We start from the raw sequence: 24,039 nt of genomic DNA, 5'->3' as shown, positions 1-24,039 counted from the left end.
TTCAGGTGTAGTGTTACCAGTCCTATAGCATCACATTATCATGTCTGTAACATGCTGCCTTCAAAGCAGCAAAGTGGAATAGTGAAAATCAGTAAAAGTAATACATTAGTTAGATTAAAATATAAGCAATACAAAATATAAAAAAATATCTACAATGCAAACATAATATGAAATGACAAAAATTATATATTATCCTCTCGTGGCCCCAAAAAACATAATGAACAGTTTTTGAGGCCAAACTATTTTATTTTATTTATTTTACTTTTAACTTTCCCCCTTGGCAATTTACTTACTTTTTGTTTTTGCATATTTTACATTTAACTCATATTTGTACATTAATGTAAAAAAATAAAGGCTTGAATTGGACCAAAGTTCACAGCGGCCATTTTGAAATGAAACAGGCAAACACAGTTGTTACTAATCACATTGATCAAGGCTCATATGAGATGTATTAAATTCCCCAGCAGCATTTGAAGGCACCATCATAACTAATAACAGCTGTCATCGTCGGGGTGTTGCGTTCAGGCACCTACCTGCAGTCTGGTGATCTGTGTTATCTCACTGTCTGGAAGAAAATCCATCTGTCATGTTTGACGAGGGCGCCTCAGTGGTTGCCATGGGAGACGGACGCCAGTGTTAACGTGATGACGTCAGATGCACACACGCAGGACGTGGGCGGATGATGGAAGGTTGACACCAAATTTCAGACTCTTATTTTGAAATCTTGTGAAAAAATTTGCTCAGATTGAGTTTGTGTCTTTTCACTAAATTAAACATTAAATCAACAATATATTTGATATTTAATTAAATATTATGGATTAATAAGATGAGGAGTTTAGAAGAAACCTGTTGCTGACATGTTGTTATTGTTGCTGGTGTAGTGGGTGAGTTTGTTACTGGAGCTGATGGGTTTATCAGAGCCACAGATGGCTCAGGCTCCTCTAATCCTATTAGCCATGAGTCCCACTCCTCCTCTTCCTCCTCTTTTCTTTTATTCTCTTACTCCTCTTTTCTTCTTCTTCTCCTCTTTTCTTTTCTTCTCTTCTCTTTCTCCCCCTTCTCCTCCTCTTCCTCTGGTCCTGGAGGGAATAAAGCTGAGGGATCACTCAGGGGTCTCCAATGCAAAGATTCTTTCTTTTTTCAAGTCAGACCAAATTACTAATACTGTTTCCGGTTATGCCTTTAAAAATAAAAGAAGCCAATTTCCCCTTCTCTCCTATTCAAAGCTATTTATCATGTTATAAATTATAACAAGGTCTGTGGAGGAGCACAGAAAGATACTATGATAGAAAAATGTCCTCACGCAAGACATATGATTTGAATTTCTGAACTCTAACATCAATTATTCATTTTACTTTTTTTTAATCTACTGCAAACACTATCCTACTCTTTCAGTTTTTCCCATAAACTGAGGTTTTCCCACTCAATTCGTTTACTATATATTTATGATTTGATTAATCAAATAGTAGTAATCTGCAAATATCATAACAAAGAGGAGAAGCCCAAACACTAAGTTGTTTAGTTTAATCCTTAAAATAATGTAGAACAAATAAGAACAAATTAAAGGCTGTGATTTGGAAATAAAATAAATCAACCTTCTCCCCCATTGGGTCTTTTTCTTGTGTCTGTTTGCTGACTTTTCAAATTGTGATTTAAATTTGACCATGACAGATTATTCTGAAAGTCCACATCCGTGTACCTGTGTGTGTGAGCTGCTGACTTGACAGATATCACACACGCTCCTCTGGCTGCAGACTGACTGAGCTGCTCCACTCGGACCGATCACACCTCCCTGCATCCTCCCTCCTCCTGACTCCTGCCTCCAATAATCAATAATCATCGATTCTCTCTCTCTGGAGCCATTGATCTTTCTTCCTCCCTGAGGGGATGCATCCAAACTGGTGAGATCCTCTCTCTCTCTCTCTCTCTCTCTCTTCTTTCTGTGGCTGAACTTGTTATTGTCAAGTGTGTGTAAATGTTTCTGTGAAAACATGTTGTCTGTTTGACTCCCTGCTTGTGTACATGTGTGTGTTTACAACACCAATGAAACGTGTATTACCTTGTGTATTTTTACTTTGTGTGTGCGTGCGTGTGTGTGTGTGTGTGTGTGTGTGTGTGTGTGTGTGTGTGTGTGTGTGTGTGTGTGTGTGTGTGTGTGTGTGTGTGTGTGTGTGTGTGTGTGTGTGCGTGTGATCCAGTTGTTGGGATGATGAGGTGATGAGGTGAGTCACACACACACACACACACACACGTGCTGATGGGATAAGACAACAGGAGGGATTGAGGAAGTGTAGAAACTAGGCCACGCATCATATAATCTCTTTGCTTTCTTCTTCCTGTGTCAAGAGCTCCACTTAGTTTCCTGCAGATTTAAGAATTCAAGTGATCGAAACATGTGCATCAACGTGGCGTCTCTGCCTGAATGCAGTTGTGTAACATCAACACACACACACACATGGGTCCTTGGATCTCAAACATGCATCACCTGTTAGCACGTTAAACAACGTTTTCCCAGTTTTCCAGCTGCCTGACGCTTCACTTCCTGTCGGCATAGAAACCACGCATCCCTGCCTGAGGTCTCCGAGGCCCGCCCACACACCCCCTGTCTCTCACTCAGCCTGTGGAGCAGATACATGTTGATGAAAAACAGTTATACAAGTCGGATTCATGCAACAATTAGCTCAATCCAATAAGATTTCTTATTTCATAGACAAATATCTTTCTAAAAACCTGCGTCTTATTTTGTAGATTTAAAGCATTAGCTGTTCGTAAAGATGGACGACATGTTTTGATTAGTTATTTGATGCTATACAAACAAGGTGAAATGCCTTGATTGAAAGGTGAGGCTGACTCACGATTGGTCGAGCACGTATAAATGGGCGGGACCTCGTTACTGCGGCTCAAGCCCTGATCCCTCCTGCGCAGACTCTGGCTCTAAATCCACAACATGGCGGCCATTGTGGATAGTGGGAGGAGTCAATGGAGTTAGTCATCCATCTTTATTTACAGTGTATGATTGGAACATAAAGTATTTACTCAAGTTATCTTGTTTTTATAATAGCAACAGTTCAAAAGACTGTGTAACTTGAAAGAGGTTTTTAATATTGTTACTATATAATATAATATAATATATATATAAAAGACTGGCATGGGGAGTATTATTCCATTACAGTATTTATACTTTTACTTAACTGAAGGATATACTACCATTATAGATAGATTTTGTTATTGTGATGCTCATCTGTTCATTATATCCATTTTCCAATAACAATCATGATAATAATTGTTTTGCCACAACACAGTTCAATAGGAGAAGTTGGGGTTTCTCAGTGTTTTCTACACAGGAGGCTCCCTGCTGTCAGACAGATTGCAATTACAATCCTCTCCAACTAGAGACGTGTGCGTGTGCCTGTGTGTGTGTGTGTGTGTGTGTGTGTGTGTGTGTGTGTGTGTGTGTGTGTGTGTGTGTGTGTGTGTGTGTGTGTGTGTGTGTGTGTGGAAGAGAAACAAAGATGGCTCAATACCTGCTGAGAATGTGAGATTTATCTGATCTGACGTAAAAGCTTGTATCGGCCGACCACTCAAGTCAGATTAACTCCCCAAAAAGGACCAATCCTCCTCACTAATAAAACTCTGACTGCAGGAACAGTTCAGTTATATTCACCTAAATAGATCTTTAATATATTTATCTATGATAACTACACTTCCTGCTCATCCTTGTTGAAAAACCGCCCCCGTGAGTCAAAGAAAAACCTTCATCAGCGTGCTCCTCCTCTCCAGGTCAGGTCCGGCGTGCATAAGAACATCACTTGTGTCATCACCATCTTGGCCTCACCATAGCAACCCCCGTCCTTCTCACACACACACACACACACAGACACACACAGACACACACCGGTTCTTAAGCAGGCTTTCGTTCTATCCTTAGCCTTCTCCCCTCCTGTCCTCTCCTCTTTTCTCCTCCCTCCCTCCCTCCCTCCCTCCGTGCACCTGATTACCGACCTGCCATTTTACCCTGAGAGCTGTAGAGCCGGGGGGGCTCACTGTGCAGCTACATCTCATCACAGGCTGCAGACAGAGACACACACACACGCACACACACACACACACACACACACACACACATACACACACACTCCACCGGTCCGACCCTCCACGGACACACACAGCTCCCCTCCAGCTTTTTCACACCACCTTGGACCATGATTCGTAAACATGTGAGTAGTGTACGTGATAGATGGAGGTGAACTCAACATGGTTAGTGGTCGTCATGGTGATGGAAATTGTTCTTAAATAAATAGATGTTGGTTAAAATTCTGTTAAATTGGTGAATGATGATAGAAATAGTTATTTATAAGTTTTTCCTTTTATAAAAGTCAGCAGTTTAAATGTGGTCAAAATGGTACAAAGGTCGTTAATAGTGATATAAATTGTTATATGTGCCTCAACATGTTGCCGGTGTATGTGTTCAACCTTTTGTTAAAATGTTGTTTTGCTCGTGTTTTAATATTTATAATAACTTTATTTAAATAGCACCTTTTGAAACAAAACTCCAAAGTGCTTTGGAAGAGATGTCTAACTTTCCTCAGCTACAGCTTCTTAAATCTGAGAATTTACTGTCACACATCATAGTACAAGAGGATATTCTTGGATATCACCGCAAGCGACTTAGATTCATCACATTCGTCTCTGAGAAAATATGCTCTGACATTTTAACAATCAGTTATTGAAGAAATTAAGCAGCACATTTAGTGGGTAGTTGAAAACTGCACATTTATAGTCCCTCATGTGTGTGGAAGTGTGAACAAGAAGAACGGCTGGATTAATAATACTGTAAGTGAACGGGTATGGATGGACGGATGGACGGATGTTAGATGTGAGGTAGTTCAGGAACTGAAGGGGGATTAAAGAGGACAGCCTGTCACCTTGGGAACGTCTACAGCTAAGATCACTGCTTTGGCCTGAAGTCTGGTCTCATGGGATTTAAAACCCTGATAAGCCTGTTGCAACATTCACCCTTTTAAATGTTATTAAAAGTCACCATGATGATTATTAACATTTTACTGAACACAAGGTGTCCCTCTGGGGTGTTGACGAGTACATTGTGAGCTTATAACACAAAGTGGAAGAGGATGAATTACTTACTGTATATTATGCAAGCTCTAAAATTGGATTTCTGCTTCACTAAATATATCCGTGGGAAGCTCTGTCCTTAACGTCCCTGTGTTTCAGGGTCGTTGTTATTATGTGACGGTTTCATGCAGAAAGTTGAAGCCAGTCTTTTGGTCTTTTGTCCCAAAATTGTTCAAATTAAGCAGAAATCTTCTTTTTAAATGTGATCAGTGTTTCTTTATATATTTATATTTTATTCTTTTTGGTCATTTTAACAACAGTGAATGGAGTAAAAGTAGCACTTGTCCTGCTTGATCAACACCAGGTTCCACCCCTCACCTGAATGCTCTGGTTCTTCATATGTGAAATGAAAACACAAGTTTTGCCTTGTAATGACTTCTCTTGATTTACTGTTGTGTGTTTGTGTGTCTCCCTCAGGTGTGTGTGAGAACGCAGCATGCATTCAGTCCAGGTAGGGATGTGGGACCCCCGGCCCCCGTCTAAACATGGCTCGCCCCTCGCCTCACCTTGCCCCTCCGACGTGCGCCTCGCCCACGTGACCACAGCCTGCCCGGCGAAGCGGATCACCTTCTACAAAAGCGGCGACAGCCAGTTCGGGGGCGTCAAGATGGCCGTCCACAAGCGCAGCTTCAAATGCTTCGACGCCCTGCTGGACGACCTTTCCCAAAAGGTCAGTGGGACGGGAGCTGGGATGTCGAGATTTCTATTGAAGTCGACTGTGAGGCTGCAGATACGCTGCACTTTCAACTTGTCACCTCGGAAACAGCTTTGGCTCTGATTACCTAAACTTTCACCTGACATGAAACACATCCTTCTTATTCCTTTCAACCACCGTTTTCAGCTTATATAATTTTCAGATACAATTTGTAGTATAAGTATACATATTGTCCCCACACAGGTGCCCCTTCCGTTTGGTGTGCGGACTGTAACCACTCCCCGTGGCACCAACACCATCCGACACCTCGAGCAGCTCCAGGACGGCGGCTGCTACCTGTGCTCTGACCGGCGCCAGGCTAAGCCGATCAACATGGAGCTGGCAAGCAAACGCCCGAGCATCTGGTACCATCAGAACCGCAGACCCCAGCGGCCCGAGAGCTCGTCCACGACGCCACCCAACCATCTGCCTTACAGGCAGCGCCGAATCCTGCTGGTGAAGAACAGCGAGCCGGGCATGAGGAGGAGCGTGGTGCTGAGCAGGAGGTCGACCAGGAGCCTCGGGGCGTTTCTGGATGAAGTGTCAGAGTTGATGCAGTTTCACGTTCGCAAGCTCTACACTGCAGAGGGACGCAAGGTAAGAAGGGATTTGTATTTGATCGCATAGAGACAATTAATATATACTTTTTATTTATTTGCTCCTGTGACTTTGTTTCCAGATCGACAGCGTGCAGAGCCTGATGACCTGCCCCCCCGTGTTGGTGTGCGTCGGCCGGGAAGCGTTCAGTCCCATGCTGGCCAACTTCATCAAGAAGAACTCGGAGGAAAAGCTGCCTGGACTGGACAGCAGGTCGCCTGGTCTCGGTCCCAGGACGCCAGGAAACGGGGCCAGATCTCCTGCCGTTCAGGGAGCGAGATCCCCACCTCACGGAGCTCAGTCCAGAGCCAGCGAGTACAGCGAAGGACATGAGAGCAAGAAAAATGGTTCGTTGCTTGTTCAAAATGTAGGAGACAGAGCTAGAAGTAAAAGCAGCAAGAAAATGTGAAATAAATAACTTATTGGTGTTTTTCTCACTCTTCCTTCAGTGAACTTCGGTCTGGAAACCAAGAAGAGCATCATCCACCCTCGTTCTGACTCCTCAAACCGCTCCAACCATTTCTCGATGTCTTCAGAGAAGTCGTACGGCAACGGCGTCGGTGCCTACTCCCAGGCCCGACCGGCGATTATGAACGATGACATCGAAAAGCGCGTGCTTGTGAATAAAGACGGCAGCCTCTCGGTCGAGATGAGGGTCCGTTTTCGCCTCCACAATGATGAGACCGTACAATGGTCCACGCAGATTAAAAAATCCCCTTCTCTGACCAATGACTGTTGCCCCCTGAGCCAGGTCCAAGCCCATTACCTGCACAATGGCCAATCGGAAAGCTGCTCCGATCCTGATTCCATGTCATTCGACCCGGAGGTTGTGGAATACTCCAGCCGACCTGTGCAGCGTGCATTGGAAGCAAACCACTGCCCTTGCTGTTACCAGCGACCGGAGCAGCACTACGACTTGTGGGAAAATCCAGCACACAGCCACAAACAGCCTCTTGTCCCACCCCCACATCCACACACCTCCAGCCACACCAGAAGGAGACATACAAACTCCTCGAGCTCCTCTTCTTCCTGTAATTCCAGGAGAGTGGTGCACTGTCGAGCACAGCACTCCAGCTGCGGAGGCGGCTCAGGCTCAGAGCAGAGCCAGCTGATCCAGGAGGAGATGTGCGTGACGGAGCAGGTTGAACACACAGTAGAGGTGGAGCAGGACGGAGACAAACACATAGAGGTTTGCAGGGTGAGCCGGTGCCACAGCCGCAGCGAAGTAGTCACCAGAGATAGCAACCTACGACCTCTCAGCAGCAAGTCAGGGGAGGAAGAGGTGATGATCGAGGAAGAGCAGGAGCGTCCGCAGTCTGCAGTCAGCTGCTCCTCACATGTCCTGCAGTCATTGAAGGAGGATCAGGATGATGAGGAGGAGGACCTGCCACCCAGCGCCTCACGGTGCCATCACAGCGATGAACCATCACCATCTCCATCAAGCAAAACCTCAACAGTTAAAAACCACAGGGACGGGGAAGAGAGAGCGAGCAGTGCAGTGTCTGCAGCTTCTTCCTGTTGCTGTGGATCCGTCACTCAACTCCCAACAGCTGAAGCAGAGGAGATGGATCGCGCCCCCAGCTCCAAGTCCAAAGTGAGCAGAGCCTCTTGCAGGTCTGGTCGCACAGGACTTTCAACAGGCTCTAAGAAATCAGGGGCATCGAGTATGTGCCCCAACTGTGGCGGCTGCAAACGAGAAGCCACTTCAAACCCTGCTTCACCTCAACAGAAGCAGGAGAACGGCGCCAACGACAGTAATGACGACGCCTCGGAGGATTCAGCCGTGTCAACACAATCCAACAAGTCCAACCTCACCAACTCTGGCCGCAGTTCTGCAGAATCAAGCGTGTTGGAGGGCAGAGCATCGAGTGCCGTGTCCAGAGCATCGAACCCTGAAGTAAAAGAAGAAGAAAGGGCTCCGAGTGCCATCTCAGCAACAAGCCACAGGTCCAATAGGTCGCACAGGTCTGGTAGTAATGGGGCCACTGGTATCACAGTGGACAAAGAGGAGGGGAGGAGCCTCAGCGCCATGTCTGCCAGGTCCAGGAAGTCTGAAACACCTGACACGAGAACAAGAGAGGAAGCCGAGGAAGAAAATGTTGGAGAGAGAGCAATCAGCTCCTTGTCAGTCAAATCTGGTGTTTCGGCAAAGACCGGCACTTCAGTCAAATCTCACAAGTCCAACTGTCCATTACAAAGTAACGCTGCCTCCCCAACTGACAATACAGCCATCGAAGAGGATGAGACACACAAAATATCTCCCAGTAGCCTTTCTGAAAGACCCCATAGTGCCCTGTCAGCGAAATCAAATGTTACAGCAAAGTCGAGCACTTCTCACAGGTCGGCTTGCAGTCGCTGTGCAAAAGTTAAATCTCCAGGTGCTGAGGAAGCAACAAGACAGGAAGCAGGAACAGACGGGCAGAACAGAACAGCAAGTGCCATGTCAGCCAAGTCTAATCTGTCAGTCAAGTCTAATAATTCCCATAAGTCCACCAAAGCTTCGGAGAGGTCACTGTCGCCCAGGTCGGAGGCTCAGGGAGAGGAAAGGCCAGCGAGTCAAACGTCTGCCAGATCAGTCAAATCAACAAATGTGTCTGTAAAGTCCTCGAAGTCACGCAAGTCTAACTGCGATGAAAATGAAACTGAGGCATCTCCGAGCTCAAAGGTAGAAGAGGAGGCCGAGGAGAAAGATGATGAGATGGTAGAAGAAGAAACACAACACGAGCCAGAAAGAGCAGCCAGCGCCCGGTCCACAAAGTCTCATAGATCCAAAATGTCCAATGAGAATACAGGAGATGATGAAAATGCTAAGGAGCGGACTGCCAGTGTTTTATCTGGTAAATCAGCTCTCTCTGCGAAGTCCCACCATTCGAAGACAGACGTGGACAGAAGCCCTAGTTCCACGTCGGGGAAGTCCAAGAAGTCCAAGTGCTCTGCAGCTTCTCCAGATGGAGACGAGCAGCCAACTGAAACCGAGGAGCGGGTTGCCAGTGCCATGTCTGTCAAGTCCAAATCGTCAGCGCGGTCCCATCTCAAATCGGCGTCACCAGGTCCAAATGCTGTTACCATCAACTCACCAGAGGAGGTTGATGAAGAAGGAAGTGAGACGACAGAGAGAGCTCCGAGCGCTGCATCAGCTAAATCTGGAAAATCTCATGTTTCATCCAATCATAAAGGACGTAAAGCTCCAGCTGCACCCGGCAGTCGTCAATCCTCTGCACAACAGTTGGTGCCTGGCCCCGGTGCGGGAGAGACGAGAGGTCCGAGCGCTTTGTCAGTTCGCTCCGCAACCTCTGCTAAATCTGGCAAGTCCAAATGTCGCTGTGGTGCAGCTTCAGGGGAGGATAAGAAGGAGGGAAATAATGAAGAGGCTACTGAAAGGGCTGCGAGCGTCTTGTCGTCCTCTTCCAAGAGACAGAGGAGGGATTCAGGAGGCACCGAGCAACCGTTGAGTCGATGCTCATCAGGCTCAGTCTCTCTCGGGTTGCCAGAAGACCAAGAAACAGCCGACTCAGACAGTGGGAAGTCCTGTGTTTCATTTTGCACAAACACTGAGAGCAAAGGCCGAGGGAAGACGGCAGCATCTGAGGGTCCTAAAACCCAGAGGGGCTCTGCTGCGAAGAAAGATGTGGAAGGAAGAGCGTCCAAGAATAAAAGCACTTTGTCTCACAATCTTCCAGCTGTCGATATCCCCACGATAGAAACTCCAGGAGGGGGTGATGGTCGAGACGAAGAAGAGGGTGGAGGGCAAAAAGCAGAAAGAGCAGCCAGTGCAATTTCAGCCAAAAGCGGCAGATCCCACAAGTCCTCATGTAGCTGTAGCTCCAAAGTGACAGAGCAACAAGCAGGAAATAACCTTCAAACCGAAAGTGATTCAAAAACAAAAAATCTGAACGCCCACAACAACAGAACCTCGTCTTCAATGTCATCATCAAGTGCTAAAGTTCGGACCAAATCCCGTGCAAGTGCCAATGTAGCGAAAACCCCGGTTGGAGATTCATCAGGTAACGACACTGGAAACATCAGTGAGGTCAAAGGGCAAGAAGACGCTGCAGCCAGTGTCCACTCCAAGAGTCTGTGTTGCCTCAGGCCTGAGTCTGCAGCTTCGGCTCAATCCGGGTCCAAAACGACCGTCAAATCAGTCAAAGGCCGTGAGTCCAGATCTAAAGCAGGAAGCAACGGTGGTGACCCCTGTCCCCTGCATGACTCCAGACCGGGCAGCAAAGTGGAGAGTGAGACCACTCTGTCTCACTCTCTGTCCGCTGCCGACCTGCTGAAGGAAACCATGGCTGCACGTCCGCTCAGACCAGAGTCGAAGGCCAGCAAAACCAGTGACAGAACGGGGGGAGAGAAAAGCGCAAAGAGTCAGAGAAAAAAGAACCAGAAGGATAAAAATCCAGAACTCACACCTGCCTGTCTGCCCAACGCTTCCCCCAACGAGGTCGTGAACAACTGGCTGCGGAGCATTCCTGCCAACAGCAGCATGCTGGCACTGGGCGACGAGCTGGAAGAGGGGGAGCAGGAGGCGGAGGAGAAACCTGGAGAGGAGGAGGTTGCACAGGTGGAGGAGAGTCCTGAAGACGATAAAGTGGAGGAGGAGGAGAGAGGTGAGGCTGAGGAGGGAGCAGAGAAAGAGGAAGAAGCTAAATGTGACACAGCAGAGGAGGAGCAGAATTCAGATCCAGCTCCAGCTGATGAAACGGTGACGTCTAGCCCCACTCGGCTGTTAAGTGCTGACTCGCTGCCCAGGAACCTGCATCCGTCTGTGGCTGTGATGAAGGTTCTTCTGAGTTCCTCTCTGGGGCGATGCCGAAGTTTGCCAGAGGTATTTCAAGGACTTTTCTTTACTTTGTCTATGTGATCTCATCATTTTGTTGTCAAGGTTCAGGTTCATGTCTTTTAGATGAAATTATTAAGCTGTTTTTACTTAATCCCGCTAACTATCAGTCAAACAATGCTGTTAATGTGTATTTCATCCAAGAGCAGCTTAAACTTACGATTATAAACAGAGAATGTAACATGTAGATAATTGGTATAATTGCTGTCTTCTGTAGGTGTCTCCAGTTTACGGTCGTCGCCTGAGCACGTCAGCCAGAGGGTTCCTGGACTGTTTGGCGCAGCTCCAGCTCATCGAGCCGGCACTGAGCCCCGGTTGTGACCTGCAGAAAAACCCTAACCAGCAGTATGAAGAGATCATGACCATCCTCCAGTCGCTCTGGCTCACTGGGCCCACTGACACTGAGGTCAAGAAGGGCAAGGACATCGGCAAGGAGCAGGTGACGCCTCCGAGGTCCTCATCCGGGGTGGGAATGAGCAGTGGCTCCGGTGGGTCGGGAAAGGAGAATGGAAATAAAGACGGACACGAAACACCTCCAAAGGAGACTGAATCTTTACCAGAGGTGCAGGTGCAGAGTGAAGACCAAAGTACACTCCCTCCAAGTCTGGACAGCCCGAAAGCCACGGAGAACCCGTCGTCCTCGGACAAGAGCTCTGCCAACGACAGCTCCAAATCCCCCACGGACAACGAGCAGGAGACGGTGGACGACAGCAGTTCAGGAACACCCTCGACTGTCCTGCGAACACCTCTGTCCAAAAAACTATCCCAAGACCCCGATCCAGTTTGGGTCCTGCACCTTCTGAAGAAGCTGGAGAAACAGTTCATAAACCACTACATCAACGCCATGGCGGAGTTTAAAGTTCGCTGGGACCTGGACGACAGCCTCATGCTGGACACGATGATCTCCGAGCTCAAGGAGGAGGTGAGTCGGCGCATTCAGAGCAGCATCGAACGCGAGATAAGGAAGATTAAGGGCCGAGCAGGCAGAGGGGGACGGTCGCCCCGGCCGCCCCAGGGAGCGAACCTCTCCAGGGAGTCCACCGTGACGGAGAAGAGGCGTCGAATTTTAAAGGTAACCACTAATATTCTTTACGTCTAGAAATATTCTGCTGCTTGAGTGCAGAGAGATGATGTTTCGTGTATTTTTCAGGTCATGAAGAACCAATCCGTGAAAACCACTGACTCTGTCAGTGATGGAGAGATGGAGGGTGATTTCAGTGACCAGCGGAGTGATGATGAGTACTGCCCCTGCGATGCTTGTGTCCTCAAGAAATTGGCCGCCCGGCCTCTCAAAGCGAACCCATTGGCGGCCGACGCACCAGTGATGATGGAGTTTGACCTTCTTAAGATACTTCAGCGGAAGAAAAGCCCAGAGCCTGCGCCTGTAGCCGTGCACCAGTCTGCGGACGTGGAAGGTGAGGAGGGGAGGAATTTGGAGGTAGTGCAGGAGGAAGAGGAGGAGGAGGAGGAGGAGAAAACAAAAGAGGACATTAAAGCTGAGGTTGTTTTAGAGGAGATGATCCCAGAGGAGGACGAGGAAGAAGGTGAGGGTCAGACAGAAGAAGAGGAGAAGGTAGAAAAGGAGGAAAATAGTGAAGATGGTAAGGAGCAGGAGGAGGGAGAGAAAGAAGGTGAGGTAGCAGGAGAAGAGGGGGCATCAGGAAATGGAGAGGAGGAGGAAGAGGAGGCTGAGGGTCAGACAGAAGAAGGGGAGAAGGTAGAAAAGGAGGAAAATAGTGAAGATGGTAAGGAGCAGGAAGAGGAAGAGAAAGAAGGTGAGGTTGCAGTTGAAGAGGGGGCATCAGGAAATGGAGAGGAGGAGGAGGAGGGTGAGGGTCAGACAGAAGAAGAGGAGAAGGTAGAAAAGGAGGAAAATAGTGAAGATGGTAAGGAGCAGGAAGAGGGAGAGAAAGAAGGTGAGGGAGCAGGAGAAGAGGGGCCATCAGGAAATGGAGAGGAGGAGGAAGAGGAGGAGGGTGAGGCAGAATGCCAATGTCAGTGTGCCAGAAATGAGGAGGAGAGTGACAAGGCTGAAGAGGAAGAGGAGGCTGAGGAAACTGGGGACAACACAGGTGAAGATGAGGCGGCAGATGATGAGGGGGACAATGAGGACGAGACAGGAACTGGGGAAGAGGACAGTGACATGGAGACAGTTAAAGAGGCACCAGTAGGTAAAGGAGAGACCACTGAGGGTCAGGAGGAGGAGGAGGGGGAGGAGGAGGAGTGTGAGGCGTCTGATTCTAAGCCCGAGGAAGAGGAAACGACAGGAAAGGAAAGTGGAGAAGAGGAGGCAGAGGATGAAGATGACGGGGATGATGGGGGCGGAGAGGAGGAGTCGCACGAAGAGGGAGAGGGAGGAGAAAGTGAGGAGCAGGAAGGAGCCCCCCCACAGGTAATGAATCAACTGCAAAACAAATACATTCAAAGAAATATACAGATATATATTGATAGTGTAACCTTGTGATGTTGCTCGGTGAAAAGTTACGGGAATCACCAAAGTTATTACAATTATTATGGGATACTATTTATTAGTATACAGCTATTTACAGTCCAATAGCTGTTGAGACATTTGAGGTCCTTTTTAGAGTTTGAACCGATTCACTGGGGGACGCACTGTAAATAGCTGTTCCTGCTTAAGAATGTCCTGACACACGAAGAGGAGTCTGAGCAGCACCTATTTTAAACCCCCGCAGAGAACATGACTGTGGGGTTAAAGTCTGCGGGACCTTAAACAGGAACCTGACCCACTGCAGCCTCACCACTAATTCTAAGCCTGTGGGAAAAGCTAATCTATCTATCCAATTAGACAGACTCAGCAAATCTGTTTTGTTCGGCAGCAGCGCAGAACCTGCACTGATGGACGTCCACTGTTCCAGATTGACTTCGTTACAAATCCTTGCAGATATTTGACTGTTGTGTTGTTGAACCCTCAGGACCAGGGGGCGACTGAGGGAGAGGAGGCCGACGCTGAAGACTCAGACACAGACAAGAAAAGCCCAAGCGACACCAGTGTGGATGAAGTTGTTGCTGGGACCACTGGTGACGACGAAGAGAAAGAGGTGGGAGGAGGAGGAGACGCAGAGGAGGAAGAGGTCGGGGAAGACGCCGTGGAGGAGTTCAAGCCCGAGGAAGAGGAGGAGGAGGAGGAAGTGAACGGCAGCAGAAAGGAGGAGGGTGCTCTCCTCCATCAGTTCACCAGGACGTCTGTGGAGTCGCAGCCCGGCTCCTTGGAGGACATTCACACGGATTCAGCACCTGTCAGCACCATAGAAGTGCCCAAGATGGTGTCCACTGGGGGGGGTGCGAGCCCGAAGAGGAGCCGGTCGCCGGGGAGGGTCAAACGTCGCAAACCCAAAGACAGAGATACGGACCTGGATGATTATTAACCCACATTATGATGTAGATCTACTTTCAAAAGGGTCCATGACTCCCAGAAGCCCTTGCACCGTCATAAAAACACTGATTATGTAGCCGAGGTTAAAAAACTTAAGTTACTGCAAAGAGAGACTCAAACACTTGAAGCACTTTATCGCTCCAGATCCAATGTAGGAGGAGTCACGGTGACGAGGAATCATGAAACTTGAAACCACCACCTTGTCCTATTCACTGATATGAGTTGTATTTGTACATTTTGGAAGGTAACCGTGTGTATTCAGTGTATTTATGTACTGTAAAATAAGGTCTATTTTTGAAACGTTTTCTTTTTGACCCATATGGGTCATATAACCATTAATAAACCGAGTACCTCAGAGATAATGTTAATCAATTGATCCAGTAGTTTGACAGAACGTCTGTATTGATCTTTGGTTGTGTATCAGTTAACCTCTATTTTTAAATCAATGCTGGAATCTCAGCATTATTCTCGTAACTATTCCTGTAAATGACTTTATGAAGTCAGTTTCTAGTATGAAATTAATTTACTTTATCGTATTATCTTGTAAAAGATCCTTGTGTAAATACTTATCAGCAAATGTACCTCATTATATTTACCTAGAGAAAAAGAACCGTGAACATTTACCGTACATTTCCCAGGAATGTAAATCTTGCACAACGTGACACTGAGCATATGTTTGTGGTTCTGACACAGAAACATCCTCTGTATTTACCAGCCGTCTGAATCGAGTTTGACGTAAACCATCCGTAGGTGTGTGTTCCATGCTGTAGATTCAGATTCAGGGTTTGTATGACCAGCCATGTGGAACAGCAGCGTGAAGCGTGTCACTGAGGCCTTACTGTATCCATGGTTATCCGAGGGTAGATTGACAGAAACACAGGGGGAGATCAGGCCTAATTGGCCGTCTTTTGTTTCCTGACATCTCCGCCGTTAGTCAATCCCGGAGCCTGTAAAAGACGCTGGAGTGGATCAAAGCTGCTCTTTAAAACGCTGGGAGATATTCTGAAGAGCGATTTTCTCTCATTTAACCCAAACCGAGCGGAGTGAGCTGTACCGAGAGGGTGTGAGTGTGTGTGTGTGTGTGTGTGTGTGCCTATGCTGCTATTGGTCTGTTTAACTGTCCATCAATCTGTGACATCACCAAGTGAACATCATGTACCGATAGAGAAAATGAATGAATAAAGTTGGTATAAATAAAAGAAATGCAGAACTAGTGCATTGGTTTATTTTACTAAAATCATCACATTACACTATTTGTCTCTAAGGTTTGAATGACCTTCTACAAAACACACAGATTCTCCTTCTGACTTCCTTCTAATTCTGATGAGAGATGTTGCTCTGATCTTTTAAAACCTCAGCAAACCTGAGCAGCAGCCCTTGGATTTTATCGACGTACTCAAGACGTGTTCATATAAACGTTTGAGAATTACGTGCTCGTGCTTTCTGATCCACGCCTGATGTCGACTTTACCGTCCTGAGCCGCCGGTGCTCTGTGCCTCCCCACTGTGCTCGGCTCGGCTCCAAATGTGCTCCCAAAGCTGCTCAACAGCTCTCAAGATACACTCACACGTCACACTAATCCAGTACCTGTGAGCGCGTGCGTGTGTGTGTGTGTGTGTGTGTGTGTGTGTGTGTGTGTGTGTGTGTGTGTGTGTGTGTGTGTGTGTGTGTGTGTGTGTGTGCGTGTTGAGCCACAGAGGGATTGAGGTTGACTTACATCACGCGGCTCAGCCTGCACCTCCAGAAAACCACATGAACCTTTGAATGTGATGTTATGTAGTGTGTTTATTTCTGCTCTTTAAACAGTATCATCATCCAGTTGTTAAATTAAACAGAAGAACAAACAGGTACTTGTGTTTTACTGTTGGTCAGTCATTAAAATTAACATGTATTACTGTAATTTCCCAATTTTACTGCATGCACCACGTTCTCTGATACAGTACATGTGTGCAACTCTGCCCCTTAGTGGTATAACATGGTTTTACATTTAGGAGGTGAGGGAATTCAAACTGTTGCAGCAGATATGTGTATCTGAACGGATATTAAAGTTGACCTCTGACCTCTGTACAGGGGGAAGAGAGGATTTGCTCGATACGTGAATGTACTGCATGTGTGGGAGGACGATGTCAATCATGCGAGACACGCCTCCACTGCTTCCCTTATGATTGGCTGTTGTTCCAAATGAGACTCCGCCTCCGAGACAGAGCAGCCAGTCAGCAGGCAGACCAAAGTTAGGGGGACAACCTGTACACACACACACACACACAGCAGAAATTATAACACAGCCTCGTCCTCCTTTCTCCTCCTCCACCATCTTCCCACCTCCTCACCGTGGTCCTGTCTCTGGCTGCGTTGGTTCGAGTGGTGATGTCAGAGGATGTGATGTCAGCTGTCAGCTCGTCAGCTCGGTAGATCGCCCTCAAGAGAAACTCCTCGCACTTGGACTCAGCACGACCAGACAGCTTCTAGAAGGGGGGTGGGGGGGTGGGAGAGATGCTTGACAGTGACAAAAACTCAAGAAAGAAAAACACAAAATTGAGACACAGTATGAAAGTAATACATCTAATAGGTGGGTCTTCAGCTGCTAAGCTTAAAGCCACACTATGTAGCTTTTACTGAGCTACAGCGCCCCCTGCAGCCCCACGTGGTGAGTAATTCTGTTCCACTCACTGAACTGCAGCACGACTAACAGTGGATATTACCCATGATCCCCGGCTTCCTGATCCAGGAGAGCTGCCGCTGTGACTAATCCACCAACGAGCACAAACAGACGTTCAGGATGAGGAGTGGGGGGGAAAGTGACACTACTCTTCTCATTCTGAGTCAGTGAACCACCAGTTATTTGGCAGCTGCTGTTTCAAGGTAAAAAAAAGTTGCTCAGGTGTGTAGATGTCTGTACCTGGAGTAAACGTGTGGCTCGGCGGTACAGTTTGCTGTTGGTGACCTGCACGTCGATCATGTGGTTCTGGTAAACCTTCCCCTTTAAGATGTGAGCTCCAGTGCTCACAGCGTTCAGCACCAGCTTGGTGGACAGCTCCCACTGCTGAGAGAGAGGGAAAGAAACAGACGTCATCTAAATCTAAATAAGATGAACATGAGAAATAAGAGTCAATAAAGACTAAATCAGTGTTTGAGCATTTAGACATTAGTCAGACACTCCCTCTGTCGTGTGTGAGCTCTTCCTTTGTGGCTCTGTAAAAAACGCTGGAGGGTGGAAGCCAAAGAAAACGAGAGTAAATGAGGCAAAACAGTTATTTAGCATGCTCCAGTGAGTCAGTGAATCAATGTGTGTGTCTGTGTGTGTGTGTGTGTGTCTGTGTGTGTGTGTGTGCGTGCTGTACCATGTGAACTAAGCTCTCAGAGGCAGATGACGGCCAAGTGATTTTCAGTGTAGATAAACACAGCTTATTGATGTCATCCTGCAAAACACAATGCAGAGTGTATTAGATGGACTGACAGAGAGATAGACAGAGTGATGGATGGATGGACAGAGACAGACAGAGTGATGGATGGATAGATACTTGTTGTCCAGCAGCAGCAGTGTCTCCATCAGTGTGGTGATGAACAGCGTGGAGGTTGGACGTCCTTCCTCTCACCGCTCGTGCCACTTTCACCACGTCACCGACATCGTCTGTGGAGAGGAGCCGTAAAACCCACCTGCTGTTCTTTTTATAAAATCTGGACAGAATCGAACATGAACTGAAACGCTGTCTCACCACAGTGGGTGTAGAGAAGAAGAACAGTGTCCTGGTCACTGAGGTGAGGCAGAACCAAACGTTGAAAGTCCTCATGTGAGATGCAGAACTGACGACCCTGATCAGAGCAGGTGTTAAATATACATCACAAACACACACAGTTTCAAATCCATAAATTTAGCAGCTGATTCAAATCTGATCAAACTCCACCCACACACTCCTCATGTTAAATTCTTATTAATTAACACTTAAGGATGTTGTTTCCTTTGAGCGCTGCTTCCTCAGTCATGAATATTTAACATAACTGAGGTTTTCAGTTTGCTCTCAACCCCAGTTCTTCACCTCAGATGAGCCTCCCACCATTTGTTACCTTTAAATAAAGCACAGTCACTCATTAGCAGCGATGTTCAAAGGACGAGAGACGTAGTCAGTGCGTCATCCTGCGATTTTAAACACAAGTTGTTTGTCTCCCTCTGATCTATTTTTCGACTGAGTGGCTGCTCAGAGCGGTGACTGATGAATGTGTCAGTGTGAATGGAGCTGGATCCATTAATAAAACGTTATTAGTGTCACCACCAGTTATCATCAACACGACTCAAATCGGTCACAGCGGATTATAAACGAGGCTTTTTAGTCTTTATGTTAATTTTAACTTTAAACTAACTTTATACGGACTCATTTAGAGGCTTTCACTGATCTCCATCCATAAAGAAATGCATTTCTAGGGGGCGGAGTGTAACAAACACACCAAACTCTGTTTAGACTTCCTCATATTTTAAAAGTTTCCTTTAGATAAACTGGTCTTTAATGAGTCTTTTTAACTGATCTCTCTCCCTGTTTCAAGTCACTGAGCCATCAAACTCCTTTTGAAGCTGCTAATTTATGATCGGAAAAGTTGCCTGGAGTTGCTTTAAATATTTAATCTCACAGAATATAGATGGTAAATACACTTTATTTACATTTTATTACATCTACATGCTTGGAGTTGAATTTAAAGCCAAACTGAAAGCAAGCAGCAGTGCAATGAAAAGACAAGAGCAGATTAATTAGAAGGAGACACGGAGTCCGACGGCGTCTCGTGTCTCAGGTGCAGTCGGATGTGTTTCATACTAATCCTGTGCCGGGTTCACGTGGAAGTCACATCCAGCAGAGACTCACATGCTGCTGGAGGAAAGCTGGATTTCACTTTAATTGAATCTTAGTGGATTTGAAACCTTTTAATACTTCGTAAGGATATTTCACACGTGTTTAAGACCCACAGGCCTTTTTCACAGCAGACATTTTGACATGTCATGAAAAGGCACAAGTGCGAGGAGTGATGTCTGAATTCCATTTAGCTGCTTTATATCCAGGGTCCTGGATTGTGTGACTATAGAAATCCATGTGTAGTGCTTCTACTGACAGCCCTGCTGCAGAGGAGGCTCGGAGAGTCGTCCTGTTCTCACAATGCGATGGTGCGTTGTGTCAGATTAGAGCCTTTTGTTCTGTATTTGTAATAATTACTTGTTCATTCCCACTAATTGAGTTCTTTTGTTTAGTTTCCCTTCACATACCAGTGACGTTAAGGGACCTTCATTGTTGTGCAGCTGCCTGAATCCTCCACTCACGAAGCCGCGGATATCTTCAGAGTCTGACACACACACACACACACACACACACACACACACACACACACACACACACACACACACACACACACACACACACACACACACACACACACACACACACACGAGGAGCAGACAGTAAATAGCATGCAAATGTAAAAGATTTATCATTTGCACATTACCAAGTATAACAGGAAGATTGACATTGTTCTAGATTTTGTGTTTTTGTCGTCTCACCTGCTCGAATGTGGGGTTACACTCACTGGCATCGATGAGGCCCAGCACAGCCAGGGAGCCCCAGCCCAGGTAACACACACGCCTTCCACACCGCAAACTGACACACACACACACACACACACACACACACGGAGATAAACAAGTTCCACATCGACAAAAATCTGGAGGCTTCAGGAGCCGTAAATCCAATTTGAAACATTTAAACAGCTTTACAGAAATTCAAAACTGGATTGTAGCAGACGAGGCAATTTTTAAGTTTATGGGCATTTTTAACCTCTGTATGTTTGCGATGATTCATGAAGCCACGATGCTCTGCTTCCCTAAATAAATGAAATCTGAGGTTACAGTGAAAGAGCGTAAAAAAACAAGATGTCTGACCTGAGTCCAGCTGCTTCCACCAGAGCACTTATCCCTTCGCTCTGAGCGTATGTGACATCCAGAGTTTTCTCGTATTCTCTCATGTGCTGCACGATTCCCCTGTTGGAAGAAACAAGGGAGCTTTACAGGCAGGTACGCAGCTGCTTGGACAAACACTCGTGCATGTTGGAAACTACAGAAATATATAGCCATGTTGTTGAAATAGCAAATTAGAAGTCTAATTTCGAAGCTTAATGTTTTTCATTGCTCTATTATCCCTTATCTTAAACGTTAAATGGCGAGATCAGATCCTGTGGTGTGTCGTCTGTGTGCTGAAACCTTTTTTTCTGGTGTTAAACTTCTACAAAATGCCATAAATGTACTTGCACCATTTACTTTATAGCGCAAGAACATTTATGGTTATGTCTTTATTTCTGCACCAGCGCTGTCAACTGTAATTACACAGAATCTCTTTTCCACAATGACCTGTAGAGGTCAGCAACACACAATGGAAACACAATGAAAACACACAAAAAAGGCTTTCCGATGTTCAACTCGCTGCCTTAAAAGAACAGAAGTGTGAATGTACAGTGAGGGAGTGACACTTTCTAAATGCACGGAGCTGTAGTAATGTGAAAAGCTTGTCCGGGGCACGAACACATCTTTCAGGTGCTGTTAGTGAGAAATGTCAACACAGAGACGCACTTAGGAAACGACATGTTGGGCCTTCGGGTGCAGGGACGGAGGGTCGAGGTGCTGTGAGGTGACTCCAGAACATGACAGAGGATCGATAGAAGACCCAGTGCACTTTCACTTAGATCTTAGAGAATATAAAAAGATATCCTCCTCATTTATATGTTGTTATTTCTACATTTGCAGCCTCGTTTTTTTCCATTTACGGGATATTTTCAGATGTTTCTCTGCGTCACGCTCACTTGTGTGTGACGGGCGTGTTGGTGAAGGTCGCAGCATGAGCAGCAGACAAGATAACGTCCAGGAGAATCTTAGTAGCGCTGCCACCCTTCATCCTGGAGGAGCCGCTGATGGCTTCGGGCTGAACACACACACACACACACACACAGACACACACACAGAGAGTCAGAGTAGCGACACACAGCTCCCTTGTTTCTAATTTTGACACAAACGCAACCTGAACACTTTGCGATAGAGATGAAATCCCAGCGTGTGCACGGGAGCGTGATGAGTCTCACCCCAACCGCCGGGTTGACGAGGAAGGCCTCTCGAGTTTTGACTAGATCCTGCATCCTTCCAACGACACTGCGAAATGTGAATGTGCAGCCGGGTATGGGTTCATCCCTACACAGGACAAGACTTTAACAATCCCAAAGTGGCCTTTTCATACCACATTATTCATAGTTTCTTTTCAGGATATAACATAAAGAAGCCTGTGGACTCACTTGGCTTGATGCACAGGGTTGAAGCCAATCAGCACAGGAGTGTAGATCTCTGGGTGCTGCAGGCAGAAATCCAGCTGACCTGCCACAAAGGGAGCCTGTAGAGGAATCATTCAAAATGTTCATGAAGAAGATTGAGTTCATCTTCAGGTTTACACACTGGGAATTTAGATTTTAACCAGTAACAATGACTTTCTTACTGATAATCCACAGGAAATGCCGATGAACAAGACTCGCTTCTTTCCCTCACACACCTGCAGGGGATCAGAAACATGACGTGAGCAAAAGAATGCAGGATAAATAATATATCTTTACACACACACACACACACACACACACACACACACACACACACACACACACACACACACACACACACACACACACACACACACACACACACACACACATCCCTGACCTTCTTCAGACTGAGCATGCCCAACGTGGGGTCATCCTCAGGAGCTTCTTGGGAGGAAAGTAAAGCTCTGTGGAAAACGAGAGAATATATTTTAATGAAATATATTCTTATCCCAACAATATACTCCAAAATTAAGTTATATTTATTTGTTATATTTTTCATTATATGTTGTTATGTATGTGATATGACTCTTGATATTTATTATTTCCGATTATATGAGTGTAACATATAACAGCTTCCAAACCACCTGTCTCCTCCTGCGATGATGTAGGAGTAGACCAAACCCTGGTTCAGCCTCTGAAGCTCTCTGTTGAAGGCTGACTAACAACACACACAACACACACAACACACACAACATAAACCATAAGTCATTTGTTATTTTCCTGTTATCCCTGAAACAAATAAAACCATTTTTCCAACTAAACAAATGTGAATTTATGTATTTTTTTATAAAATCTCATAAGTCCAAAGGCCAAATAACTTGAATCTGATCACAGCTGTTCACGAGGAGCATGTCGGGATTTTTTTACCGCCGTGAGAAAAGCCATTCGACCAGAAGTCCCACATCCACTCAGGACAACGAGGCTGCCCCGAGGATCCTGTTAGAGAAACAAGAGGACACACTTTAACCTCACGCCTGACTGACCAGCAGAAACACACACACACACACCCACACACACAATCACACACACACACACAGGGGGCAGAGATGTGTACCTTGAGGATGAGCTCCACCCTCTGTGCGACCTCCATCACAGTTTTCACCACTTGGTCACTGAAAAGCCTCTAAAGATGAAATTCAAACGAGGGCAAAATGTTTGAAATATATATTTCTACAATCTTACAATGGAGAAACGTCCATCTTTATATACAGTCTGTGTTGAAACCCTGTACCTGGTAGGTTTCCTCTGTCTCTTCTTGGAACATTTGGGCGTCACAGGCCTGTAACGTCCTCACAATGACAGCAGCTGGAGCTCGGTCAATGTCACGCGTCAGGGGATTGGACTTCTCCGAAACAGGAAGTGATGGCTCATAATCTGGGGACTGAGACTCGAAAGTTCATATTAAATCTTTGTATTTTAGTTGATTTCAAGTTTTTGGTTTTTGCCTAAAGCTAGTTGACTCTGTCCAAATGTAGAAATACCTAAATAAATCTGTTTGCTAAGTAGATGTTTCAAATGTTCAAATCTTTATAAAATCAGAAGTGGCCTTAGGCAAACTAAACAAACCTCTAACAGTTTATTTACATTTACCTCCCATTCACGCATAGTAGAGAGACAACAAGTCCAGTCTGACGCCGCCATCGTGCACGAATCTGTCCTTTTCCAACGAAAAAACAGTTTGTCCTTCTGTGTCTCTGCAGTCGTCCACGTGTGTTGTTGTCAGTTTACAGAGACTGGAAATGAAAAGCACGGAGTGTCGGCTTCTATCTGCTGTGACAAAGTTCACTTAAGGACCTTTGAGACCCAGGAGTGAAAGGAAGTGTGGATTCCTCTGTCACACACCAACACCAAGGGCCCGGAGAAGCTTTGGGTTAACAGCAAAAAATCATTCTTGCAACTGTTTCATGTATATAGAACTTTCTTATTTTATTCTAAGTGTTATTGTTATTTGGAAGCTGCTACAAACCTTTTCCTTATTGTATCTTATTTTGT

General features: G+C 46.2%; 3 protein-coding genes across 7 annotated transcripts in view; 1 reads left to right on the top strand and 2 right to left on the bottom strand.

Moving 5' to 3' along the window:
- c24h8orf74 (chromosome 24 C8orf74 homolog) overlaps positions 1-1,375 on the bottom strand; it is a 66,962-nt gene extending 65,587 nt beyond the window's left edge. For all 3 annotated transcript variants that reach the window (XR_007032461.1, XR_007032462.1, XM_047339151.1), the window contains exon 1: positions 534-1,375. Coding sequence is in view for 1 of the 3 variants with exons in the window: in XM_047339151.1 (XP_047195107.1) it covers positions 534-581 (48 nt within the window). In the remaining 2 variants the exon portion in view is untranslated. The remainder of the gene's footprint in view (positions 1-533) is intronic.
- A 366-nt stretch (positions 1,376-1,741) lies between these two features.
- Positions 1,742-15,868, top strand: rp1l1a (rp1 like 1a). Of its 3 annotated transcripts, none has more exons than XM_035150201.2 (8): positions 1,742-1,901; positions 5,551-5,803; positions 6,032-6,424; positions 6,507-6,771; positions 6,874-11,249; positions 11,479-12,333; positions 12,412-13,653; positions 14,195-15,868. In XM_035150201.2, the coding sequence occupies exons 2-8, from the start codon at positions 5,570-5,572 to the stop codon at positions 14,645-14,647; spliced, it is 7,818 nt and encodes a 2,605-aa protein (XP_035006092.2). In that variant the 5' UTR covers positions 1,742-1,901; positions 5,551-5,569; the 3' UTR covers positions 14,648-15,868. The 3 variants fall into 3 exon arrangements, with proteins under 3 accessions (XP_035006092.2, XP_047194967.1, XP_047194968.1); XM_047339011.1 differs by lacking the exon at positions 1,742-1,901 and adding an exon at positions 4,005-4,217; XM_047339012.1 differs by lacking the exon at positions 1,742-1,901 and adding an exon at positions 4,005-4,217 and having other exon boundaries at positions 12,412-12,676; positions 14,195-14,362.
- Positions 15,869-16,528: 660 nt separating this feature from the next.
- On the bottom strand, positions 16,529-23,764 carry gckr (glucokinase (hexokinase 4) regulator). Its single transcript, XM_047339162.1, has 19 exons — positions 23,638-23,764; positions 23,279-23,428; positions 23,102-23,170; positions 22,915-22,983; positions 22,632-22,705; positions 22,385-22,451; positions 22,167-22,220; positions 21,970-22,064; positions 21,763-21,868; positions 21,487-21,605; positions 20,573-20,671; positions 20,199-20,291; positions 19,904-19,985; positions 18,372-18,468; positions 18,177-18,286; positions 17,997-18,074; positions 17,555-17,695; positions 16,986-17,120; positions 16,529-16,899 (listed from the first exon to the last, which is right to left on the bottom strand). Exons 1-19 carry the CDS (start codon positions 23,686-23,688, stop codon positions 16,786-16,788), a joined length of 1,803 nt encoding a protein of 600 aa, XP_047195118.1. The 5' UTR covers positions 23,689-23,764; the 3' UTR covers positions 16,529-16,785.
- Positions 23,765-24,039: the final 275 nt, after the last annotated feature.

This window comes from Hippoglossus stenolepis, chromosome 24 (genome assembly GCF_022539355.2).
Source record: "Hippoglossus stenolepis isolate QCI-W04-F060 chromosome 24, HSTE1.2, whole genome shotgun sequence".
NCBI classification, from domain to species: domain Eukaryota; kingdom Metazoa; phylum Chordata; class Actinopteri; order Pleuronectiformes; family Pleuronectidae; genus Hippoglossus; species Hippoglossus stenolepis.
Note: the sequence above shows the minus strand (reverse complement) of the source record. Positions and strands in the feature narration are given on the sequence as shown.

Coding starts and splice junctions, on each gene's coding strand:
- rp1l1a (XM_035150201.2), top strand. CDS start 5,570: ATGCATTCAGTCCAGGTAGGGATGTGGGACCCCCGGCCCCCGTCTAAA. Junction 6,772..6,873: donor ACATGAGAGCAAGAAAAATG/GTTCGTTGCTTG, acceptor CTCTTCCTTCAG/TGAACTTCGGTCTGGAAACC. Junction 13,654..14,194: donor AGGAAGGAGCCCCCCCACAG/GTAATGAATCAA, acceptor TTGAACCCTCAG/GACCAGGGGGCGACTGAGGG.
- gckr (XM_047339162.1), bottom strand. CDS start 23,688: ATGGCGGCGTCAGACTGGACTTGTTGTCTCTCTACTATGCGTGAATGG. Junction 22,221..22,384: donor GCATGCTCAGTCTGAAGAAG/GTCAGGGATGTG, acceptor GATCCCCTGCAG/GTGTGTGAGGGAAAGAAGCG. Junction 18,287..18,371: donor TCTTCTCTACACCCACTGTG/GTGAGACAGCGT, acceptor TCCTCTCCACAG/ACGATGTCGGTGACGTGGTG.